Genomic DNA, 25,115 nt, shown 5'->3' with positions numbered 1-25,115 from the left:
GCTGATCAGTGCAGGACAATGCTAGATCCGCTGCTCAGCTGAGTATGCTTTCTGATGAGAGCCCAGTGTCACAAGGCCTCATTCAAGTGGGCGTACTATACCTCGACAATGTGCCTCAGGGGCTGTACACCTGCATGGATGCCAATTTCTAAAAAGTGGCTGTGTCCGTACAGCTGCTGCATCTCATTTGACATGGAGGAGACTGCCTGCACAAGGATGCATGGAACACCTGTATATCCCCATGCATGTAAACTCGGCCCTTGCGTGGGCATACGGTGTAGTACGCCCGTGTGAACAAGGCCTAAGAAAGCACGGGTGGGGTAAAAAGCATGGGGAAGTGAAGTTCCTCTTATTTCTACAAACTAGCTAAATCCGCTAAAATGTTAGAGATTATACAAATACTTTGTGGATTGCTTATTGTGATGTAATTTGTTACATTCTTATTGTTCAAGCTAATATATATGCAGGATATTGCACATCATAATTTGACCATCTATTTATTCATTTATATATTTATATATAAGAGCGCCGGGCGGGTGCATGTAGTTTTTTCTTCAGACACCTTTTTTAAAATATATGCAGGAGACATATTAAAAAAAAAAAAAAAAAAGTTTCAGAAAACTTTGGTATACCGTTGATACATTCAGTTGATAAATTCATGCTGTACATTTGATAGAAATAAACTCTGCAAAAATGTGTGATCGTCACATGGAAGATCTTTCAATGGCCATATTGTTTGTAAAATAACAAGCAAACCTTGCTAAGTATTTAGCAATGCTTAAAGTATATTTAAAACTTTTATAGTCAAATTTGAGAACAGCCTACTTTATGTTTGTTCTGTGTTCGCATTCACACAGGAGATTGAAGATTTTTTTTTTTTTTTATTGTAAGCCAGCTGTTTGCCCAGTTTGAAAGGGAGTCTCTCTCAAAGTGTTACTAAACCCACAACAGTAAAATCAGTCTATATATGTAGTAAAGCATGCTGGTTACTCACTGTGGAATCTAAGGGGTTAATCCTTTGCATTGTGTAAAAAGGCTGTTTGATCCTCCCCTTCTTCCAATGTCCCCAAACCATCTTCTGATATAACAGAGGCTAGGGGGACAAGCTGCATGTATGCTCAGTTTGGTGTGTACTGCTAAAGAGTCGTTTTATTCTTAGACACAGGGTCAGGGGTCCTGCAGCCTTATAGTCTTGTCTATATTCCCCCAGCCATCGTAAGTGGGTGCTGAAGCTACTACCAGCTGGTTACTGGAACCACCACAGATAAATGCACATATCTGCCAGCACACCAAGGATCCTCACATGTCGTCCAAAGGTTTTAATCGCAGAAAGATCACATCACAGGAGCAACTGCAATAAAGACCTTTGGGGAACATTTGAGGATCCTTGGTGTGCAGGAGAATATGTGCATTTATGTGCAGCCTTATAGGACAGTCACAGACTAATGTAAACTCCTCCTACAAGCTTTAACCAGACACTGATAAAAGTCTCAAGACTGCTATATACTGCTGATGAAAAAAAAATATTTTGCAGGTTAATATTTACTAAACTATTGCATTAACATGTTCTGTGTACTGTGGGAGACCAGATATAGTGAATGTAGGCTCCTGGGTTTTGTAAGACCTTCACATACAATGCAGAAACCAATTTTCTAGATGCTCCATCCTTAACGAAGTTGTAAAGTCAGGAAGGTTTTTAATCTTAATGCATTCTATGCATGAAGATAAAAAGCCTTCTGTAGGTAGCAGCCCCCCCCAGCACCCCTAATACTTACCTGTGCCCCCTCTCTGTCCAGCGATGTCCATGAGTCATTCAGTCACTCTGGGACTCTCCCTCCTGATTGGCTGTCAGTGAGCCAATCAGGAGAGAGATGTGGTTGAACGGCAGCTCTGTGTCTAAATGGACACACGGAGCTGCAGCTCAGCTTAGGTGCCCCATAGCAAGCTGCTTGCCATGGGGACACTCGATAGGAGCGAGGGGCCAGAAGCAGCAATGAGGAGGAGGATCAGGGCTGCTCTGTGCAAATCCACTGCACAGAGGAGGTAAGTAGAACATGTTTGTTATTTTTTATGTTATTTTTTTTAAAAACAAGACTTTACTATCACTTTAAGCGCCGGTTCACACTGGCGCGACGATACTTTCAGGGGCGACCTCCGAGATCGCGGTGCGAGCAGCGCGCCGCGACCTCGGAGTGGCCGCCACAGACTTCATAACATTGAAGTCTATGGCGGTCGCCTCCTGGTCGCCCCAAAGAAGCTCCGGACCCTTTTTCTAGGTCGGAGCGACTTGTGTCGCTCCTATTAGAACGGGTCCGTAGCTTCCCTATGGGAGGCGACCTGCGGCGACCTGTGAGGCGACCAGGTCGCCTCACAGGTCGCCCTAGTGTGAACCGGGGCTAACAGTATGTAGCAGAGGAAGGGTTCGTTTTGCAGTTATCGGACATGGCATCTGTGGCACCCGAAAAATTGGGATTTTATATAGAGAGGCCAAACCTTCCATGTGCAGGAATTCTTCAACCCCATGCATCAGAACTCAGAAAGGACAGCACCTTGGACAGTCAATAGCAGTGCAATAAAGCCCAACACAGAGGCTGACGATAGAAGAGTGCAAAGTGATAACTTTATCAGTGGGGTTTATTTACTAAAACTGGAGAGTGCAGAATCTGGTGCAGCGGTGCATGGTAGCCAATCAGCTTCTAACTTCAACTTCCGGCCACAAAATCGACATAATCAATTTTGGGCCATCCGCTTGCTATTGGTCACCTGAAAAAGAAATGGATAGTTACGATTTTTTTTGTTTCCTTACCTTGTTATTGAAGAAAAATATACTATACCCACCTTTCTTCCACTTCCTTCCTCGGCTGCCGGTCCCGCTCGTCACATCTGGTGCGGCTCCTCATTCCCTGCTAAACAGCTTCTGGGCATGCCCAGAAGCTGTGGAGGGATGACGCGCCCGCACCGGAAGTGACGAGTGGGGCCGGTGCAGGCGCATTCTGGGAGAAGAGGACAGAGAAGAGGACGCGCTGGCTTCAGCTGCCCACATCCGAGATGGCAGCGCTGGAGAAGAAATTTTCAAGGTAAGTATTTCTTCTAAAAAGGTAAGTGCGACCCGGGACAGTACAGAGGCTATCCATTGTGGAATGTAGTAGCCCTGACTGTCCCGGGGGTATTTTTATTGAAAAAAAATTTAGTGGCCGGAACTCCGCTTTAAGCTTTGACAAAAAATAAAATAAAAATAAAATTTGAAGAGGGTTGGTTTCTATGCGAAGCTTCACCAGATTTTGCACGCTCCAGTTTTAGGAAATCAACCTCAGTGTGCTGATGCCCATTCATTGCCCAATTACAGTTTATTATTATTTTACAGGATTTATATAGCACCAACAAATGTGCAGTGCTTCAAAATATAAATGGAGACAGTATAGTTAGTTACAATACAATAAGATACAGGAGGGTTAAGGGGGCCCATCTTTAACCAAGCTGGGGCTGGACGCTTCAGTTGTGCCTCCTGGGAGCCATGGGGATTTATCTATAAGTGGGTAACCCAGGGATTACCCTTAAGGGCTCATTCACATCACACGCATGGTTATAAATGTTGTTCGATTTTCCCACGGCCATAGATTTGATTGCACTGGAAAATGCATAATTTCTATTGCAACAAATTAGCAAGTGCACAACCCATGCATTCTCATTGAAACAAGCTTGTAGAAAGACACTAAAAATATAAAGGATTAACATGAACGTTAACGTGGCACTTTACCCATAACAACTTGATAACAAAATAATGTTCTTTAGCAAAGAACATAAATTCCACATTATTAATTATGATAGCAAAATAAGTGTGTGCTGCAAGTTGCCTCCAGCATTGTTCCTGTTTGTTCTTGCTGGAGGCTGCCATTTTGCTGAAGCCCAAAGCCCCTTAGCAGCAGTAAATCCTTAGGCTGTCAGCAGATTGGCCTCTACAAATTCCGCACAGTGCCTAAAAATAGAGAGCAACTGAGAATGTGCAGAGCAGGGAGAGAAAGTGTATTACTGGCTTTTAACAGTATAGGCACTTCTTTTTATTGTGTTACATAGCTATACCTGCAAAAAAAGGCCAAATGTGACTTCATTTTCTGACTAAAGTTCCACTTTAAATAATATTTAAAACTGTCAAATATGAGGCAATCAGATGTCAACTAGTCAACAGTTGACACTAACAACTGTAACAGACAAGAGCTGGGCACCAAAGATGGTGGGTGATACACATGATTTAGTAAGGCTGCCCAATGATCTATACAAATAACAGAAGCCCATAACGACTAGAATTATTTTCACTTTTGAAAGTTCAGTTAAGAGATTATACTAATCGGTTGCTACTAGTGATCGTCCGATATCGTTTTTTTACTGCCGATACCGATTTTTTGGTCATCTGATATCGGCCGATATTTTCGGACATTAATTTTTTTTTTTTTTTTTTTTTTAATGTCTACAGGTACTGTGGTGGATTGATCTGGGTTTCTTAAAGACCCCAAACCCCTCCTCTGCACTTAAAAGCATTCAAAACGCCAAGTTTGGCTGTGTTGAATGCTGTAAGTTTTTGAATTCGGTGCCGCCAGTACCCGGAAGTGATGTCATGACATGAATTCAAAAGAAAATGTTCAGACGGCGGTGGTGAAGGTAGGATTCCTGGGTCTCCCGGTGGGACAGAAGACCCGGGCGAGCCGCAGAAGGTGGCGGGAGGGGTGAACGTCCCCTCCCGCTCCTTGGAATGACAGCCGAGTGGCTTCTCAGCCGCATCGGTCATTTCAAGACAGCCGACCGTCGGCTATGGACACCGGTACCGGGGTGATGCCTCTAGCTGCAGGCATCTCTCAGGTAAAAGCACTTTCCCAAAATATCGGCAAATAAAAAGGCCAATTCCGGTATATCGGGGAAAGTGCATATCGGCCCTCAATATATTAGCTTTGCCGATAATCGGTCGATCACTATTTGCTACTGGTTGTAGAACATATTCTCATTATGAATATGCCCATGTCTAATACAGCGTTTCTCAACAAGGGTTCCATAAAATGCCATGCCCCCACCCCCACAAAGTTTGAGAAGGGTTTCTTAAAAAAAGAACAGTGGCAGAGCCATCTTTAGCCTGGAAGGGAAAGCAAAGTCTCAGCATGGATGTGGTTTAACAGAGCCAACGATACGGTGGCCTCACTTCCTCTAGTCAGTACCCATTACCCCAACATTTTTTAACTGCCTGGAAGAATGGCATTTGTCCCACTGTCAACCAAATTAAGGAGCATGCTTCCCACTAATCACCAATGTAACAGGGCACTATTCCAACTGACCATCAATGAACAGGGGTCCTTCTTCACTTCCCACCAATTTAGAGTAGCACCTTTTGACTGGACCATCAAAGTAAACAGCCACTTTAGATTTCCTTTTCTGGTTTTCTTTTCTTGCCATTCTTATTACTCATCAATTTCACAGTAATTACTAAAAATGATTTTGTCATACAGAGCAGAGGGGGCGTTAAAAAAAATAAAAAATAAAAATTATCCACTCAGGGTGTCAAGTACACTTATACCACAATGCTTACACGTTTAATTTTAAAGCTACAACTAACCAATTACTGTAATGTACCAGGAGCTGTAAATATACAAATTTAAATTTGGGGCTTTCCTGAGGTCTGAAAATGATTTCAAGTTTTCTTTCTGGGTAAAGAGGTTGCGAAAGTTTGTTCTAACCAAGCCAGTCTCAACCAAGGTTCAGTGGAATCCTAGAGTTCTTTCAGAGGTGGCTACAGGTTCCTTGAGAAGTGGCTAACTGACCTCCCATCTGATGGTGCCTGCATAGTTCCAGGTCTAATGGCACTTGGCAGAGCCAGCGGGATGACTGCAAAGGTGGCATTCTGATTGCCACTGTAAGGAGGCATTCTTACCACTGCCACGCCATCAATAAAGGGGCATTTTCCCCAATAACCCCAAAGGGACTAATCTTAACAAGGGTTCCCTGAGACTGCAAAATTATTTTGAAGTTTCCAAGTTAAAAAGTTTGTAAAAGCTTACTTTGACCAGGCCATTCTCAAACACGGTTCCCTTCTAGTTGGCTAGAGGTTCCTTGAAGCTTAGGGGGGTTGTTCTAACCCAGCCATTCTCAACCAAGGTTCAGTGGAAACCAAAAGTTCTTCCAGGAGGTGGCTACAGGTTCCCTGGGCAGTTGCCAACTGAACCCCAATCTGTCTGCATAGATATAGGCTCAATGCCACTTTGCAAATCCAGCAGCATGCCTGCAATGATAGTATTCTTTCCGCCCATGTATGGGCCAATTTCATGTAAGGGCCATTTGTCCCAAAGACTAATCTTAGCAGTGGTTCCCTAAGACCTGAAATTTGTAATTTCAAGACTTCATTTAGTAAAGACAATCTCAGCCAGGGTTTCTTCTGAGGTGGTTAGGAGTTACATAAGCTGTGGCTAACTGACCTCCCATCTGAGGATGAATAGTTCCAGGTCCAAGGGCAACTTTACAGAGCCAGTGGCATGACTGCAAGGGTAGCATTTTGACCACTGTAAGGGAGGCAATCACCATTAATGTAAGGGCAATTTTCCCAAAGAACTTCAATAGACTAATCTTAACAGGGCTTCCTTGAGACCTCACAATTATTTACAGGGTTTCTTCTTGGTAAAGGAATTGGTTGGTTTAAAGCAATCTTTTTTATTCTCAACCAAGGTTCAGTAGAATCCTAGTGTTCCAGCAAAGATGGTTAGGGGGATCCATGAGCAGTAGCTAACTGACCATCTGATAGTGCCTGCATAGTTCCAGGTCCAATGCCACTTGGCACAACCAGCGACAGGTCTACAAGGGTGGCCTTCATCCCACTGACGTAAAGGCCATTTTCCCAAAGATCTTCAATTGACTAATCTTAGCAGGGCTTCCTTAAGACCTGAAAATTATTTACAGGATTTCTTCTGGGAAAAGAGTTTGAAAAAGGTTGCTTTAAGCTGGCAATTCTCAACCAAGGCTTAGTAGAATCCTAGAGTTCCACCAGAGATGGCTAGGGGTACCTTGAGCAGTAGCTAACTGGCCATCTAATGGTGCCTGCATAGTTCCAGGTCCAATGCCACTTGGCATAACCAGCGGTAGGTCTACAAGGGTGGCCTTCATCCCACTGACGTAAAGGCCATTTTCCCAAAGATCTTCAATAGACTAATCTTAGCAGGGCTTCCTGAAGACCTGAAAATTTGCAGGGTTCCTTTCGGTAAAAGAGTTTGAAAAAGGTTGCTTTAAGCTGGAAATTCTCAACCAAGGCTTAGCAGAATCCTAGTGTTCCACCAGAAATGGCTAGGGGTACTTTGAGCAGTAGCTAACTGGCCATCTGATGGTGCCTGCATAGTTCCAGGTCCAATGCTACTTGGCATAACCAGCGGCAGGTCTGCAAAGGTGGCCTTCATCCCTCTGACCAACACCGATGTAAAGTGCATTTTCCCAATGACCCTCAAAGGCTTAATCTTAACAAGGGATCCCCGGAACCTTCCAAGGGTTCCTCTTGTGTTAACAAGCTTAGGAAAGATGCTTCAACATACATGGATTAGTTGAGTCAGAACCCCAATAAAAGGCAGGATGTAGAAACCAACAATGGACCCATTTGGCTGCTTTAAAGCAAAGACTGTCAACCTCTGGCCTACCTCAGTAGCCAAGCTTATCACTGGGCAAGTGCAAGGACCCAGGTGAGCCCCCCCCCCCCCCCCCCATATCATGCCAGGGATTGCACCCTCCTCACATACAAGTCAGATTAACCCCTTCAGCCCTGCGCTGTCAGATGCCAGGGCTGCAGGAAAACAAAAGAGCACACAGGCCTTGGGAGCAGGGGGGAGGCTGCATTGGCAGCCCTGGACGATCACCTACCTCCAGGGTCCGGATCTCCTGCTGAGCGAGGTCGTTGGAGGCGGCGCACTGTGTGCGGAGTCCCTGCAGGTTGGACATGGAGATGTCGATCATATTCTGGATCAGCTCGCAGTGTTGCCGGGCGGACAGGGCCGGTCCGCTCTCTCTCTCCATCCTATGTAATACCCCCGGCTTCTTCTCTAGCATCTTCTGAGCGTCCATCTCCTCGGCATCGGGAACCTGAGCCACCCGGGGGCCAGGCTCTTCTCCTACACAAAATCCACCCGTCTAATGAGGATCACACTGCAAAAGTGGCGATGTGCATGGAGGGAGGGGGGGGATCCTACACAACACGGCTCCGATACCAACAATAATGACGGATCACAATGCCCACCAGGCAGCGATGTCAATAGAACGAGCAAAGTAAGAGTCTGACAGCAGCGCCGCTCTCCACTCACTGCTACCTCCTCCTATGGTGTCACTGCTCGGGTCAGCCGCAAAGGGTGCTGGGGCTTGTAGTCTACACATCATAGGGGAAGCCGCCTGCCTTTCCATCTCACACAGCTTCTTTCACTTTTACATTGTCATCAAGCTGCAGCAGAACTAGAGTCACTGTACACGCCCCCATATATCATCCAATTCTTTTCTGATCATCGATCTCTTCCAATAAGAACAATTCATCCATAGTCAACAACCCATTCCAACAATATGCCATACATGGGAAAGATGATTTCAATTGATAGCAAAGACTGTACACACTCAATAAATGATCAATTTATTTTCCAATCACAATGATCAATCTAAAGTCAATACCACATTCCGCCAATATGCCTCACAATACACTCTATCCAACATATGCCATTCATGGGAAAGTGGATTTCGATTGATAGCAAAGACTGTGCACACTTAATAAATGATCAATTTATTTTCCAATCACAATGATCAATCTAAAGTCAATAACTCATTCCACCAATATGCCACGCATAATACACACTATCCAACAATATGCCATACATGGGAAAGTGGATTTCGATTGATAGCAAAGACTGTGCACACTTAATAAATGATCAATTTATTTTCCAATCACAATGATCAATCTAAAGTCAATAACTCATTCCACCAATATGCCACGCATAATACACACTATCCAACAATATGCCATACATGGGAAAGTGGATTTCGATTGATAGCAAAGACTGTGCACACTTAATAAATGATCAATTTATTTTCCAATCACAATGATCAATCTAAAGTCAATAACTCATTCCACCAATATGCCACGCATAATACACACTATCCAACAATATGCCATACATGGGAAAGTGGATTTCGATTGATAGCAAAGACTGTACACTCTCAATAAATGATCAATTTATTTTCGAATCAGAATGATCAATCTAAAGTCAATAACTCATTCCACCAATATGCCACACATAATACACATTATATGCCACACATAATACACACTCCCAAAGACCATACACAGTCCATAAATGATAATTTCATTTTCCGATCAGAATAATTGATCTATAGACGACAACCTATTCAATTGCTATGCCACACATGAAAAAGTGGATTTCAATCCATAGCAAAGATAGGATCAGAATGGGGATTATAAACACTTCATTAAACATTTTCTTTTGTGATCGGAATAATTGATCTATAATCAACAACCCATTTCACCAATATGTCACACATGGGAGAGTGGATTTCGATTGATAGCAAAGACTGTACACTCTCAATAAATGATCAATTTATTTTCTAATCAGAATGATCGATCTAAAGTCAACAACACAATCCACCAATATGCCACACATAATATACATTATATGCCACACAATACACACTCAGACCATACACACTCCATAAATGATCATTTCATTTTCCGATCAGAATAATTGATCTATAGACGACAACCTATTCAATTGATACGCCACGCATGGGAAACCACACATGGGAAGGTGGATTTCGATCCATCGCAAAGATAGGATCAGAATGGTGATTATACATGCTTCATTAAATGATCATTTTCTTTTGTTATCGGAATAATCAATCTATAGTCAACAACCCATTCCACCAATATGCCACATATGCGAGTGGGGATTTCAATTGATAGCAAAAACCACACACACTCCATAAGTGATCAATTTATTTTCCGATCAGAATGATTGATCTATAGTCAACAATATTCCACTAATATACTACACATGGGAGAGTGGATTTCGGTTAATAGCAAAGACTGTACACACTCAATAAATGATCAAATATTTTTACAATCAGAATAATTGATCTATAGACAACCTATTCAATTAATATGCCACACATGGGAAAGTGGATTTCGATCCATAGCAAAGATAGGACCAAAATGGTGACTATACACGCTTCTTTAAATGATCATTTTCTTTTGCGATCGGAATAATTGATCTATAGTCATTAACCCATTCCACCAATATGATACACGAGAGAGTGGATTTTGATTGATTGCAAAGACCATACACACTCCATAAATGATGATTTTATTTTCTGATCAGAATAATTGATCTATAGACGACAACCTATTCAATTGATACGTCACACATAGGAAAGCAGATTTCGATCAATAGCAAAGATAGGAGCAGAATGGTGATTATACACGCTTCATTAAATGATCATTTTCTTTTGTGATTGGAATAATCAATCTATAGTCAACAACCCATTCCACCAGTATGCCACACATGTGAGTGGAATTTCAATTGATAGCAAAAACCATATACACTCCATAAGTGATCAATTTTCCGATCAGAATAAGTGATCTATAGACGATAACCTATTCAATTAAAACGCCACGCATTGGAAAGTGGATTTGGATCCATAGCAAAGATAGGATCAGAATGGTGACTATACACGCTTCATTAAATTATCATTTTCTTTTGCGATCAGAATAATTAAATCTAAAGTCCACAACCCATTCCACCAATATGCCACACACGAGAGAGTGGATTTTGATTGATATCAAAGACCATACACACTCCATAAATGATCAATTTATTTTCTGATCAGAATAATTGATCTATAGACGGAAACATATTCAATTGATATGCCACACATGGGAAAGTGGTGTCTATACAGGCTTCATTAAATGATTATTCTGATCACAAAAGAAAATGATCAATCTATAGTCAACAACCCATTCCGCCAATATGCCACACATGATGGGAGGGTAGACTTCAATTAAAAGCAAAAACCATACACACTCCATAAATGATCAATTTATTTTCCAATCAGAATGATCAATCTAAAGTCAATAACCCATTCCATCAATATGCCACACATAGGAGAGTGGATTTTGATTGATAGCAAAGACCATACACACTCCATAATGGATCATTTTATTTTCCGATCAGAATAATGGTTCTACAGACGACAACCTTTTCAATTGATACGCTACATATGCTTCATTAAATGATAATTTTCTTTTGCGATTGGAATAATTCATTTATAGTCAACAACCCATTCCATCAATAGACAACAACCTATTTGATTGATATGCCACATATGGGAAAGTGTATTTTTGATAGCAAAGATATGATCATAATGGTGGTGACTATACACGCTCCAATAAATTATCAATTTATTTTCCAATCAGAATAATCGATCTATAGACGACAACCTATCAGATCAATATGCCACACTATATGATCATAATGGTGACCATACATCCTCTGGTAAATCAATTTGACTCAGTATACAGCGTTAAATATCTCAATTCCCATTAATTATTGTGGATTGAGATAATTAGCACTGTATACTGAGGCATATTGATTATATAAACACTGAATGTGTTTTTGTACAGCAGCTGTGATTTAAGGGACGGGTAGCGCGGGTGATATTGGTTTATAAAAAAATGAATAATTTATTTTCTAATTGAAAAATAATCGATATATAGTCGACAACCCATTTGACCTATAAGCCACACATGGGAAAGTGGATTTCAATCAATAACAAAGATATGATCATAATGGTGACCATACACGCTCCATAAATTATCAATTTATTTTCAATCAGAATAATCGATCTATAGATGACAACCTATTTGATCGAAATGCAACACATGGAAAAGTACATAGATTTGGATCAATAACAAAGATATGATCATAATGATGACTATACAAACACCATAAATTATCAATTTCTTTTCCGATCGGAATAGTTGATCAATAGATGTCATTGATATGCCACACATGGGAAGGTACATAGATTTGGATCTATAGCAAAGATATGATCAAAATGGTGACTATACACGCTTTAATGAATTATCTGTTTCTTTTCTGATCAGAATAATCGATCAATAGACGACAACCTATTCGATTGATATGCCACACATGGGAAAGTAGATTTCAATCGCAAAGATATGATCATAATGGTGGTGACTATACACACTCCAATGAATGATCAATTTATTTTCCAATCAGAATAATTGATCTATAGATGACAACCTATTTGATCAATAGGCCACACATGAGAAAATAGATTTTGAGCAATGGCAAAGATAGGATTGTAATGATAATTATACACGCTCCATTAAATGATCAATTTATTTTCCGATCAGAATAATCAATCTATAGTTGACAGCTCATTTGACCTACGTGTCACACTTGCGAAAGTAGATTATGATCAATACTGAAGATATGATCATAATGGTGACCATACATGCTTCGGTAAATCAATATGACTCAGTATACAGAGCTAAATATCTAAATTCCCTTTAATTATTGGGGATTAGGATATTTAGCACGGTATTATGAGGCATATTGATTTTATAAAACACTGAATGTGTTTTTGTACAGCACTGTGATTTAAAGAACTGGTAGCGCTGGTGCTATTGGTTTATGCTCCAAAAAATGATCAATTTCTTATGAAAATGGAAAAATAACCAAATCTATAGTTGACAACTCATTTAACCAATATGCCACACATGGGAAAGTCCACACGCTCCAATAGACTATCAATTTCTTTTCTGATCAGAATAATCGATCTATAGAAAACAAACTATTTGATGGATAAGTCACACATGGGAAAGTAGATTTCAATCAATAGCAAAGATATGACCATAATGGTGACTATACACACTCCAATAAATTATCAATTTCTTTTCCAATCAGAATAATTGATCTATAGACAACAAACTGTTTGATGGATATGCCACACATGAGAAAGTAGATTTCAAACAATAGCAAAGATATGATCATAATGGCGACTATACACGCTCCAAAAAACTATCAATTTCTTTTCTGTTCAGAATAATCAATCTATAGATGACAACCCAATCGATCAATATGCCACATATGGTAAAGTGGATTTCGATTGATAGTGAAAATATAATTATAAGGGTGACCATACACATGCCGATAAATGTTTACTTAGTTTTCTGATCAGAATAATTGATCTATAGTCCGCAACCCATTTGACCGATGTGAATGTACAATATACAGTTTGTAGCTTTGTGGAAATTGATGGCGTTATATAAGTACTTGTAATAAAAAATAAATAAATAAAAAAAAAAAAAAAAAAAATGCTATAAAGGGGAAAGTGTAATTTGATTGATAGCGAAGATATAATCATAATGGGGACCATACGCATCCTCATAAATTATTAATTTATTTTCCAATCACAATAATCGATCTATAGTCAACAACTCATTCGATTGCTATGCCACACACGGGGGAATTGATATCGATCAGTAGTTAAGGTATGATTGTTATTTACAATCGTAAGACATCTATCCCATTTCTGTTTCCACCATGTAATCTCATATTCTGATCAATCAAAATAAGAACATATTCATATTCAAAGTAACTGTAAGTAACAGTGCTGCCAAGAGATGTAAAATGATCAATAATTTTCCAACTGATTGAATCCAATCATAACTGAGTCTAAATCTACCGGAAGGAAAATGATGGCTATTCAATTTTTTACAGATTTGTTTTGATTTAATCACAGATCATTTAGATTTCAAAAATACACAGATGGAGTAAAGAACCCCACCAGAAATGCAATTCCCTGCTTGGGTGATTGGCTCACTTATTTTCCAAGAAGTCTGCATTAAAGATAGAAGTCAGAGTTATTTTGGACATCCCCTGCAATAAAAATGTCATTCTTGGTGAGATCCTCCCAAAGGCAAATCATGTCTGAAGGGATGCAGACCTTGCCACTTTCTTCATTAGAGTCCTGCAGGTGCACTGATAATTATAAAATCATTCCCATACAGTTCACTCTGAATATGGACACAGACAAACAGCTATTTCTTCCAAATAGCAAAAAGGTAGGAATCTGCAACAAAGTTTGTTAAAGTTGGAGTAAACTCCCTTGGTTGATTTTTACCTATAGGTCCAGGGCTGTCTTTAATACAGGGCAAAAGGGGCAGCTGCCCTGGGCCCAGTCATTGTTATGGGGCCCAAGGCAGCTTCCACTTGAGCCCGCACTGCTCGCACATAGCTGATAAGTGGATTCGGGAGGGCCCAAGATAAAGTTTGCCCAGGGTCCAATCAATATTAACCACTTAAGCCCCGGAGGATTTTCCTGCTAAACGACCAGGGGGTATTTTGCGATTCGGCACTGCGTGACTTTAACGGACAATTGCACTGTCGTGCGACGCTGTACCTAAACGAATTTGACGTCCTTTTTTTCCCACAAACAGAGCTTTCTTTTGGTGGTATTTGATCACCCGTGCGATTTTTACTTTTTGCGCTATAAGCAAAAAAAAAAGAGCGTACATTTTGCAAAAATAACAACATTTTTCACATTTTTTTATATGAAATTCCCCCCAAAAAAAATGTAAAAATCAAAATTTTTTAACATTTTCGGCCAATTTGTTTTATGCTACCTATGTTTGGTAAAAAAAAAAAAAAAAAAAACGCAAAAAGCGTATTTTGATTGGTTTGCGCAAAAGTTTACTAACAAAGGGAAAGATTTTTGTCATTTTTGTTGTTTTTTTTTTAACGTGTAATGGCGGCGATCTGCGATTTTTTTTGCAGTACTGCGACATTGCGGCGGACAGATCGGACCCTTGACTGACATTTTTGACACTTTTGGGGTTACCAGTGACATTTCTACAGTAATCACTGCTATATATATGCACTGTTACTGTAAAAATACACTGGTAGTGAAGGGGTTAACTTTATTTGGGAGGGAGGGGCTGTGTGTATCCCTAGGGGCGGGCTTTCTACTGTGATTGGCTGTGGCTTGAGCTGTAAGGACACTGATCAACGGATCTACATACTAGATCCGTGTGATCAGTGTCTTTACAGCGAGGAGAATGACAGGTGGCTTGTTTACACAAGCTGCCTGACATTCTCCCTCTCCCCCGCCGATCGCCGAGTGACCGGCGGACATCGGGTCCGCTGGTCACACGCGCGGGGGGGGGGGGGGGGGGGGGACCGTGACCGCGCGGGTGCGCGCTCGCTCCCCAGAGCCTCACAGGCGAGCGACGTAGACCTACGTCACTCTGCCTGTGAGGGGCTGACTGCCGCAGTAAATATACTGTGAGCAGTCGGCAAGCGGTTAAAGACGGCCCTGGGAGAGCCTATAATAATGCTATCCTATAGGTACAGTAAACATCTCCTAAACGTGCACTGTTTTGGAGGGATTTACTTGCGAACCTGCCCGTGACGTCACCGCAGTATGCGCTCTGAAGGAACGGTATACCCGTAAAGTTCCTTCAGAATTCTGTGCCGTGAACAGCAGCTCCCATGCGCATGAGTGGGAATAACATCATTGCGGCTCATCCAATCAAAGGACCAGAGCCCGCCAACTCCGAAGGAAGACTGGGCAAAGATGGAAGCCCTGTCAACCGCGACAGCACCCTGCTGGAGGGCTTCACTTTAGGGTATGTTTCACATAATGTGCTAGTATGCGATGCATACAAGCACAGTAGAACTTTGCCTTGCAGGTTTTTTTTTTTTTTTTTTAAAGCCAGGGGTTTACTATTACTTTAAAATCCCTGCAACGTACATAGATCACACAGAGGGCAATAGTTTTTTCTCAACAAAAGTTACTCTAGGCTAGGTTCACACATTGAACCATAAATAATGCAGCACCAAAATAATAGTGCAAACGTGAATGATTCACATAAATTTACATGGATAGTGAAAAAAAAAAAAAAATATATCACTAATATATAATGTAATCCTCTTGAAATCATAAATCAAGAACTCAATAAGCTCAATATATTAAATCGTGCAAAAAAAAAAAGATAAAATTAGGTGAAAAAAGTCCCAAATAGGATAATCCTTCTGTGCCGCGCTAAAAAAAAAAAAAAGTGCTGGTGCTTCACTCCATTCTTGAGTACTCAGTGTATAAGTGCTTAATAACAGCTCACCTCATTAATAGACCCATATATTCCAATGAGTCAAAAGCACAGTGATGCCAAAGGACTCCGAATAGAGAGGATGGATATGGACCGCATTCCTTTCCAGGGCTCCAAATGCAGGTGAACGACTCAGGGTCCCATTCATATAAAAGCAAAAGTGGACAATCTAGTGCTCTCCGAATGACTATTTATAATCATGAACCTGAGCTAAAATCACACGGGACTCTTTTAAAAAAGGGACTGTGGCTGCCCCAGAAATGTGTGAACCAGCTCCATTGGAAGTCATTGCGGTTCACGTGTTATACGAATCGGATGTGGTTCAAAAGGCATCAGATTCGCATACCTGTTCCCTTCACAATAGTGCAAATTTAGATGTAGCGTGAGACCCACAGAATTGAATAACAATTGAAATCACATTGTTTTTGATGGTGCCTGTTCACATCAGTGCAACTTAGCAAGGTGCGATTTTGGATAGTTCCTGTACTACTGTACTGTTGAGATTTCAGCATCATTCTGGCTCCCTAGAATATGCAAACCACTTCAAAGTAGCATCCAAGTTGCAAAGCATAATCGCACTGAAAGTCCAATCAAAATCAGATCACAGCAGTGTGAACCTTGCCTAAGGCTGTATTCACACTTTTGCGTACTGGTAACCAGTGTCCTCACTCACGATTTTGTAGAGCAATTTGCATGCGCGTGTCACACTCACTTCACTGGCTGTTCTATGCGGGTGTGTCACCCGAAAAAAAGAAGCTTGTGCTCCTTTTTGGTAAACAGGCATAACGCATTTTTAAAACTTGCAGTTTGCAGCGATCGTGGCAGAGTCGCATCGCGCTTGGGGCGCCTTTAAAAAATAATGGCACCCAAAATCGTAATCCCAAATCGCAAGATGTGAACGAAATCAGCTGCTGAAAGTGCCTAAAAAACTGAGGGTTTACAATCACAAACTTTTATATGTACAGTATTTGATATATTTGTATACATTGCAATTGTTTCCATTTTACATTGACTTTTTTGCAACATTCTCTATAGTATTTTTATGTGTGTACACAGCGCTATCTAACCATAAAGTGCTTAATATGTATCTCTATTCATTATTTGTGCAGAAACATAATATTTAAATCACAATACATAATACTTTTTTAAAAATTAAAGTGCAATCAGTGCAAAATGTGCATGAACAATAAGGGCTCTTTCACACTTGTAGTCCGTCAAACGGACTCCGCTTTTCTCAACAGAGGATCAATCCGCCGATCCCCCGCTGAGCAGGAGGATGACAGCTGTGTCTCCGCGCTGTGTGCGGAGACACAGCTGTCAGTTCCCCATGTATCTCTATGGGGGAAATTGGATGGGAACGGACCGTCGGTCCGTTCTCATCTGATCCGCTGGATGGATGGAAAATAGGGTTTCCATCCGTCCAGATTTGACTGATCGAATGTCAGCGGACATGTCTCCGCTGACATCCGATACCCCATAGAGATGAAAAGGGGGACCGTTCAGATCTGCCAAAAAAACGGACAGGCGGATCTGAACGGTCCACCTGTGTGAAAGGGGCCTAAAGCCCCGTACACACGCGTCAAATTGGCAGGGAAATTTCGTCCAACGACCGATCTGCCGATTTTCGGCTTGTTAGTATGATGCTTCCGACAACCGACTCTGACTTTTCGGCCGAAAAAAATCTGGTGTGCAGACTATAAAATTTTTGTCTGCCGTCAAAACACGGCCGATTTTCGTGCAGTCAGTACAGATTTCGACAGAGAAAAATCTGATGAGCAAGACTGGGCATGCTCAGTGAAGAAAGAACACAAAGAAAGCAAACCAGCACATGACATCACTTCACAAGCAGATTTTTGTTGGGCGAGAAAATGTGTGTGCAGTCTAGGCACATTCCAACCAACACAACACCACTCTGGATAAAAGTCGGACGATCAGTCGGCCGATAATCGTTGCGTGTGTACGGGGCTTAAGTCCTTTAACCGCTTGCCGACCAGCAGCCGTAGTTTTACGGAAGCAGGTCAGCTCTGTCCCACGAAACAATGTACCTGTACGCTAGCAGCGGCGCACGCACACCCATTCAGCTGACCAGCATTGCCCCGGCAGCCGCCAGGCACCCAGGATCGCTCCCTGTGGAGACAGAATGGAGGTCTGCCCTTGTAAACACAGCAGACCGCTGTTCTGTCAGTAATGAACACAGGGATCCTGTGTTCCTCTTATTTAGGAACACAGGTCTCTGTGTTCATGCAGCAAGCCAACCCCCCCCCCCCTTCCGCCACAGTTTGAAAGCACCCCCTAGGAACACATTTAACCCTTTGATCGCCCCTGGTGTTAACCCCTTCCCTGCCAGTGTCATTACTACAGTAACAGTGCATATTTTTTAGCACTGATTACTGTAGAAATGTCACTGCCCCCCCCCAAAAAAAGTGTCAAAAATGTCAGTTAGTGGTCCGATCTGTCCGTTGCAATGTCGAAGTCCCGCTAAAAAATGCTGATTGTTGCCATTACTAGTAAAAATAAATAAATAAAAATGACAAATCTTTCCCCTAGTTTGTAGACACGATAACTTTTGCGCAAACCAATCAATATACACTTATTGGGATTTTTTTATCAAAAATTTGTAGCAGAATACAAATTGGCCTAAAAGGATGAAAAAAAATTGATTTTACAATTTTTTTTTATTGGGAATGTTATATAGCAGAAAGTAAAAAAATGGGTTTTTTAAGAAATGTCGCTTTTCTTTCATTTATAGCACACAAAAAAAAACACAGGTGATCAAATGCCACCAAAAGAAAGCTCAATTTGTGGGAAAAAAGGACATCAATTTTATTAGGGTACAGCGCCGCAGGACCACGCAATTGTCAGTTAAAGTAACGCAGTGCCGTATCGCAAAAAATGTCCTGGTCATTAAGGTGGAAAAAAAACCTTCCGGTCCAGAAGTGGTTCAAGTGCTGGTTATCTTATTCTTCCAGTGCCAGTATGTCCCAACAAGTGCCGTTGTGCTCCCCTCCTTATGTGCCCTTACTCACCGAATAGTGATGGGTAAAACACCTGTGTTTCAAATATAATCCTCTAGTGGCAAAAAAAGTTTTTTCTTTCTTTTGTGACTCCGGCAGGTAGGTCTAAAAACATCATATGAGTGTAGAGAGATAGAATCAGGAGAAATCCATAGTGTAAGCCCCGGTTCACACTAGGGCGACCTGTGAGGCGACCTGGTTGCCTCACAGGTCGCCGCAGGTCGCCTCCCATAGGAAAGCTGCGGACCCGTTCTAATAGGAGCGACACAAGTCGCTCCGACCTAGAAAAAGGGTCCGGAGCTTCTTTGGGGCGACCAGGAGGCGACCGCCATAGACTTCAATGTTATGAAGTCCGTGGCGGCCGCTCCGAGGTCGCGGCGCGCTGCTCGCACCGCGATCTCGGAGGTCGCCCCTGCAAGTAGCGTCGCTCATATGTAAACCGGCGCTTATTCCATTGTTTTTGTAAAAAAAAAAAAAAACATAGAAAAGCAATTTGCGCACTTACAAAACTCTTGCATGTGAGCAATAAATGATGCCGTTCTACAATTAAAAAGTTGCGGTTTGTGTTCCAAAGAGCGGACGTGACGTAACCCCGAAGTATCCACCCGCTTAAGCACTTTATGGGTAGACAGCGCCGGGTACACATAAAAATACCTTAGAGAAATATACACCTTATATCCCAGCAGCAGTCTTGTAAACCCATTCCACACACTACATAGTGCGGGGATCATAATATTTGAATATTCTGTATAGTATACTCTACTATGCAGACATTACAGTGTAATCCTTACCAATAGCAAAATTCTGTATGACAATAAAGATTTAAAAACACACACCACTGTCAGTGCAAGGCTCCTTACGTGTTCAGGCTCAGCCTTTTGTTTGCTCAGTCACTGGAAAAGAATTGACAGCTGCTGGGCACTAGGTCAAGGCAGCTGGGGCCTGCAACAGAAAACCAGCACAGTTTTTTTTTTTTTTTTGGCGGGGGGGGGGGGGGGGTTAAGAGATTTTATTGCCATATGCACAAATTATACAGTTTACAAATACAGGAAACATATAGCAGAGTACATAAATGTCACTAGATTGCAACCATTCGGATCAGATAGCATCAAATGCACCAGCACAGTTTTTAAAGGAAACCTGTACTAAGAGGATGATGGGTTTTCTGTCCTTTCCTTCTAAAGCATCTTCTCCTGGCTGTCTATATTACCAAAAGTATTGGGACGCCTCCCTTTACAGATGCACAGGAACTTTAATGGCACCCCAGTCTTAGTCCGTAGGGTTCAATATTGGTTTGGTTTGGCCCACCCTTTGCAGCTGCAACAGCTTCAACTCTTCTGGGAAGGCTGCCCACAAGGTTTAGGCAGGGAAGCCATCAGAAATTTTGGGGCCCCTTACACAGCTTTAGGCCTGACCACCAACATTCCCCCATGGCCCACCCACTGGCCCTCCCACCAAATCTGCCCACTGACCATCCCACCGAGTCCTTCGATGCACCCACTTTTATTTTAGAACACTCTTAAAACTTAATATATGAAAATGAGAAGTATTATTCCCATCCCTGCACAGAATTATGCATCCCTTTCCACAATGTATGCCCATCCCCGCCCAGAATTATCCATCCCTTTCCACAATGTATGCCCATCCCCGCCCAGAATTATCCATCCCTTTCCACAATGTATGCCCATCCCCGCCCAGAATTATCCATCCCTTTCCACAATGTATGCCCATCCCCGCCCAGAATTATCCATCCCTTTCCACAATGTATGCCCATCCCCGCCCAGAATTATCCATCCCTTTCCACAATGTATCCCCATCCCCGCCCAGAATTATCCATCCCTCTCCACAATGTATCCCCATCCCCGCCCAGAATTATCCATCCCTTTCCACAATGTATCCCCATCCCCGCCCAGAATTATCCATCCCTCTCCACAATGTATCCCCATCCCCGCCCAGAATTATCCATCCCTTTCCACAATGTATCCCCATCCCCGCCCAGAATTATCCATCCCTTTCCACAATGTATCCCCATCCCCGCCCAGAATTATCCATCCCTTTCCACAATGTATCCCCATCCCCGCCCAGAATTATCCATCCCTCTCCACAATGTATCCCCATCCCCGCCCAGAATTATCCATCCCTCTCCACAATGTATCCCCATCCCCGCCCAGAATTATGCATCCCTCTCCACAATGTATCCCCATCCCCGCCCAGAATTATGCATCCCTTTCCACAATGTATCCCCATCCCCGCCCAGAATTATGCATCCCTTTCCACAATGTATCCCCATCCCCGCCCAGAATTATGCATCCCTTTCCACAATGTATCCCCATCCCCGCCCAGAATTATGCATCCCTTTCCACAATGTATCCCCATCCCCGCCCAGAATTATGCATCCCTTTCCACAATGTATCCCCATCCCCGCCCAGAATTATGCATCCCTTTCCACAATGTATCCCCATCCCCGCCCAGAATTATCCATCCCCTTCCACAATGTATCCCCATCCCCGCCCAGAATTATCCATCCCTCTCCACAACCACAATGTATCCCCTATTCTCGCCCAGAATCCTGGAGAGGGATGGATAATTCCGGGTGGGGATGGGGATACATTGTGCAGAGGGATGGATGAATCTGGCCTGGGTGGGGATGAGGATGATGGAGTGGCATATTGTGAAAATGGATGATGATGATTCTGAGTGGAGATGAGAGTTACATTGTGGAGAGCCTCTTCACTATGCAACTCTCATCCCCACTCAGAATCATCCTTATCCATTTTCACAATGCCACCCCATCATCTTCATCCCCACCCAGGCCAGATTCATCCATCCCTTTCCACAATGTATCCTCATCCCCGCCCAAAATTCCTGGAGAGGGATAGATGATTCTGGGCAGGTTATTAGAATACATTGTGCGGAGGGAAGGAAGAATCTGGCCTGGATGAGGATGATAGAGTTTCATTGTGAAAATGGCTGGGGATGATTCTAGGTGGGGATCTTTTCTCCACCCAGAATAAACCCCAGCCATTTTTACAATGTAACTCCATCATGCCAGCTTGTCTGGTGTCCGTGTCCCATCAGAGGAGTCCAATCAAAAGTACAGGCAGCACAGCAGCAGCACGTTGCTGCACACACATAACTCGGTCAGTGACTTACCCTCCACGCTGCAATCTGGATTCTACTTCATGCACCTGCAAGGCTGGGGCCACTTCCTCCATTGAGCAACTGACTACACCCCCATGCCCCAGTGCTGCCTAATCAGATAATACTTACATATCGTTGCAGAAGCAGGCTCCGCCTCAGCAGGGAACTAAAGCCTCGTACACACGTGTCAAAAATTGGCAGGGAATTTTCATCCAACGACCGATCTGCCAATTTTCGGCTTGTTAGTATGATGCTTCTCACAACCGACTCCAACTTTTCGGCCGAAAAAAATCTGGTGTGCAGACTATAAAATTTTTGTTGGCCGTCAAAACACGGACGATTTTCGTGCAGTCAGTACAGATTTTGACAGGGAAAAATCTAATGAGCAAGACTGGGCATGCTCAGAGAAGAAAGAACACAAAGAAAGCAAACCAACACATGACATCACTTCTGAAGTAGAATTTTGTTGGGCGAGAAAATTTGTGTGCAGTCTAGGCACATTCCAACCAACAAAACACAACTCTGGACAAAAGACGGACGATCGGTCGGCCGATAATCGTTGCCTGTGTACGAGGCTTTAATGGAGCGGAGCAAGTGGCCAGGTTTTACTTGTGGGGAGCAATGTTGTAACTTGTAGGCGAGCTGGACTGGTGAAGGAAGGTTTTATCTCCTTTGCAGGTGCCACATGGGGGAAAGCTGGTGACATGTATCACAGTGTCTCTCTCTCAGTCTCTCCTACAAACCCTGCCAACACAAAACCAAAACAGCTAAAGACCCCCCCGTGCCGTGTGAGTGCGCGGGGGGTTGGGTGTTGGCCGGTTGTGCTGTCAGCGAAATGAATCAGTGCTGTGCTGCTGACATTTTCAAAAGGGAAACGGGCCCCGGCCCCTCTGGAAGCTCAGGCCCCTTACACCTGTACTGCCTGTACCCCCCTGATGGCAGCCCTGGGTTTAGGAGTGTGTCTATGGGAATGTTTGTTTAAAAAAAAAAAAAATGTGTAGCGCTAAATAGTAATGAGTATCAAAGAAAATGTTTAAATATATGTGCACATAAATCCAGAAACATTTTTGAAAGTGAGAAGTCCATATGAAAAGTCCAGGAATATGAGAAAATCCAATGGTAAAAAAAAAACTTTGTGCTGTATAGAAGAACCACAAGTCCCAGCATGCAGGTGGAGACGGCACTCCTCTCATGGCAGAGAAAACAAATAGAAGCCCCCAGTGAAGCAAAGAGACAAATGGCTTCTTACCAGATGGTGCTGGCTTCCAAACTAATGGAAGAGCCAAATGTGAGTAAAGGGGTTAAACCCATCAGGTGCAAAACATCAGAGAAGACCTTCAAAATGTACTCTCAGGAAGACACATGGGAACACAGGGCACATATAGCGTGCGTGATACTGTTTAAAACAAAAGTAATTTATTAAAAGTTATTACACTCACATGTTCATAGAGACAAGCAGGCATATCTTAAATACACGGTGGAGAAAAACACAGGCTGCAGCATTCAATCGTATAAAAGCCGGTTTGGGGGCATGGTCATGACACGTCTGATGCGAGTTTGGGGTGGAGGAACCTGACGGGCCCGCACAGAGTCCCGACCTCAACCCAACAGAACACCTTTGATCTAGAGCAGAGACTGTGAGCCGGGCCTTCTCATCCACATCAATGTCTGACCTCACAAATGCGCTTATGGAGGAATGGTCACACATTCCCACAGACGCGCTCCTAAACCTTGTGGACAGCCCTCCCAGAAGAGTTGAAACTGTTATAGCTGCAAAGGGTGTGCCAACTCAATATTGAACCCTATGCAAGACTGGGATGACATTAAAGTTCATGTCCGTGTAAAGGCAGGCGTCCCAATACTTTTGGTAATATAGTGTACGTGTCCAATGCCTTTATTGCTGTCTGACTTTAGTCTTACTTTTTTTTTCCACATACATGTTTCAGGGCAGTGGTTCATGGCACGTTTACACCAGAACGTAGTGCGGGAAACCCACGTTCTGTGTGCGTTTCTTGCATCGCATCTAAAACACACTGGGTGTGCAATCTGCTGCTAGGATCAATGTAATTCTAATGATACCCCAAACGCAGATTGCATACGTAGTGTATTTGCCTTCATCAGATGGCATGGCACCAATATCATGCAATCTGGTTACAGTGCATTTTTAAAAGTAGTGCATGCACTACTTTTGGTGTGATGCAGTGCAATTTCAGCCCCTTAAAATTAATGGGCTGAAAATTGCACCTCACTAAATTGCACAGGAACGCAGAGCGCATTCCTGCACAGTTCCTGTGTGAATTGACACTTAGCCTAGGTTCACACTGCTATGGCGCGAGACATTGCATGTAATTTGCACAGGAATCGCAGCACATCCCTGTGCGAATTACATGCAGTGTCTCTGGGGTGCAATTTAAGCCATGGTTTTGCATGTCTCGAATCGCACCACATTTGCACCAAACTGGTGCAGGACACTTTTTTTTGTCAGCACCAGAATCGGATCGCATGGGTGTTCACACCCATGCGACCTGATTCTGCAAATCGCGCTGCGTTTTGCAAACCGATTGTAGGGTGTTGTTAACTTAACATACACTCTGCAATCGGTTTGCATGGACGGGTTGTGATTTAGATGTGTGCCAAATATGCAGGGAATTCCCTGTGAATTCGCACTGCATCTAGTGTGAACCCAGGCTCAAAGTATGGAAGTCAGAGAGCAGCCAGGCAACTAGCAATTTCAGAAGAAAATGGAGAGGTAGCCACCT

The 25,115-nt window shown here is 42.7% G+C and overlaps 1 protein-coding gene across 1 annotated transcript in view; it reads right to left on the bottom strand.

Annotated features, from left to right (window-relative positions):
- Positions 1-8,380, bottom strand: part of KSR1 (kinase suppressor of ras 1) — a 276,807-nt gene extending 268,427 nt beyond the window's left edge. The window contains exon 1 of the mRNA XM_082245310.1: positions 7,879-8,380. Within this exon, the coding sequence (XP_082101436.1) occupies positions 7,879-8,079 (201 nt within the window). The 5' untranslated portion in view covers positions 8,080-8,380. The remainder of the gene's footprint in view (positions 1-7,878) is intronic.
- Between the last annotated feature and the right edge of the window lie 16,735 nt (positions 8,381-25,115).

Source organism: Pelophylax lessonae (genome assembly GCF_965119305.1).
Source record: "Pelophylax lessonae genome assembly, chromosome: 2".
Lineage (NCBI taxonomy): Eukaryota > Metazoa > Chordata > Amphibia > Anura > Ranidae > Pelophylax > Pelophylax lessonae.
The sequence above is the reverse complement of the archived record's forward strand: the minus strand, read 5'-3'. Positions and strand labels throughout refer to the sequence as shown.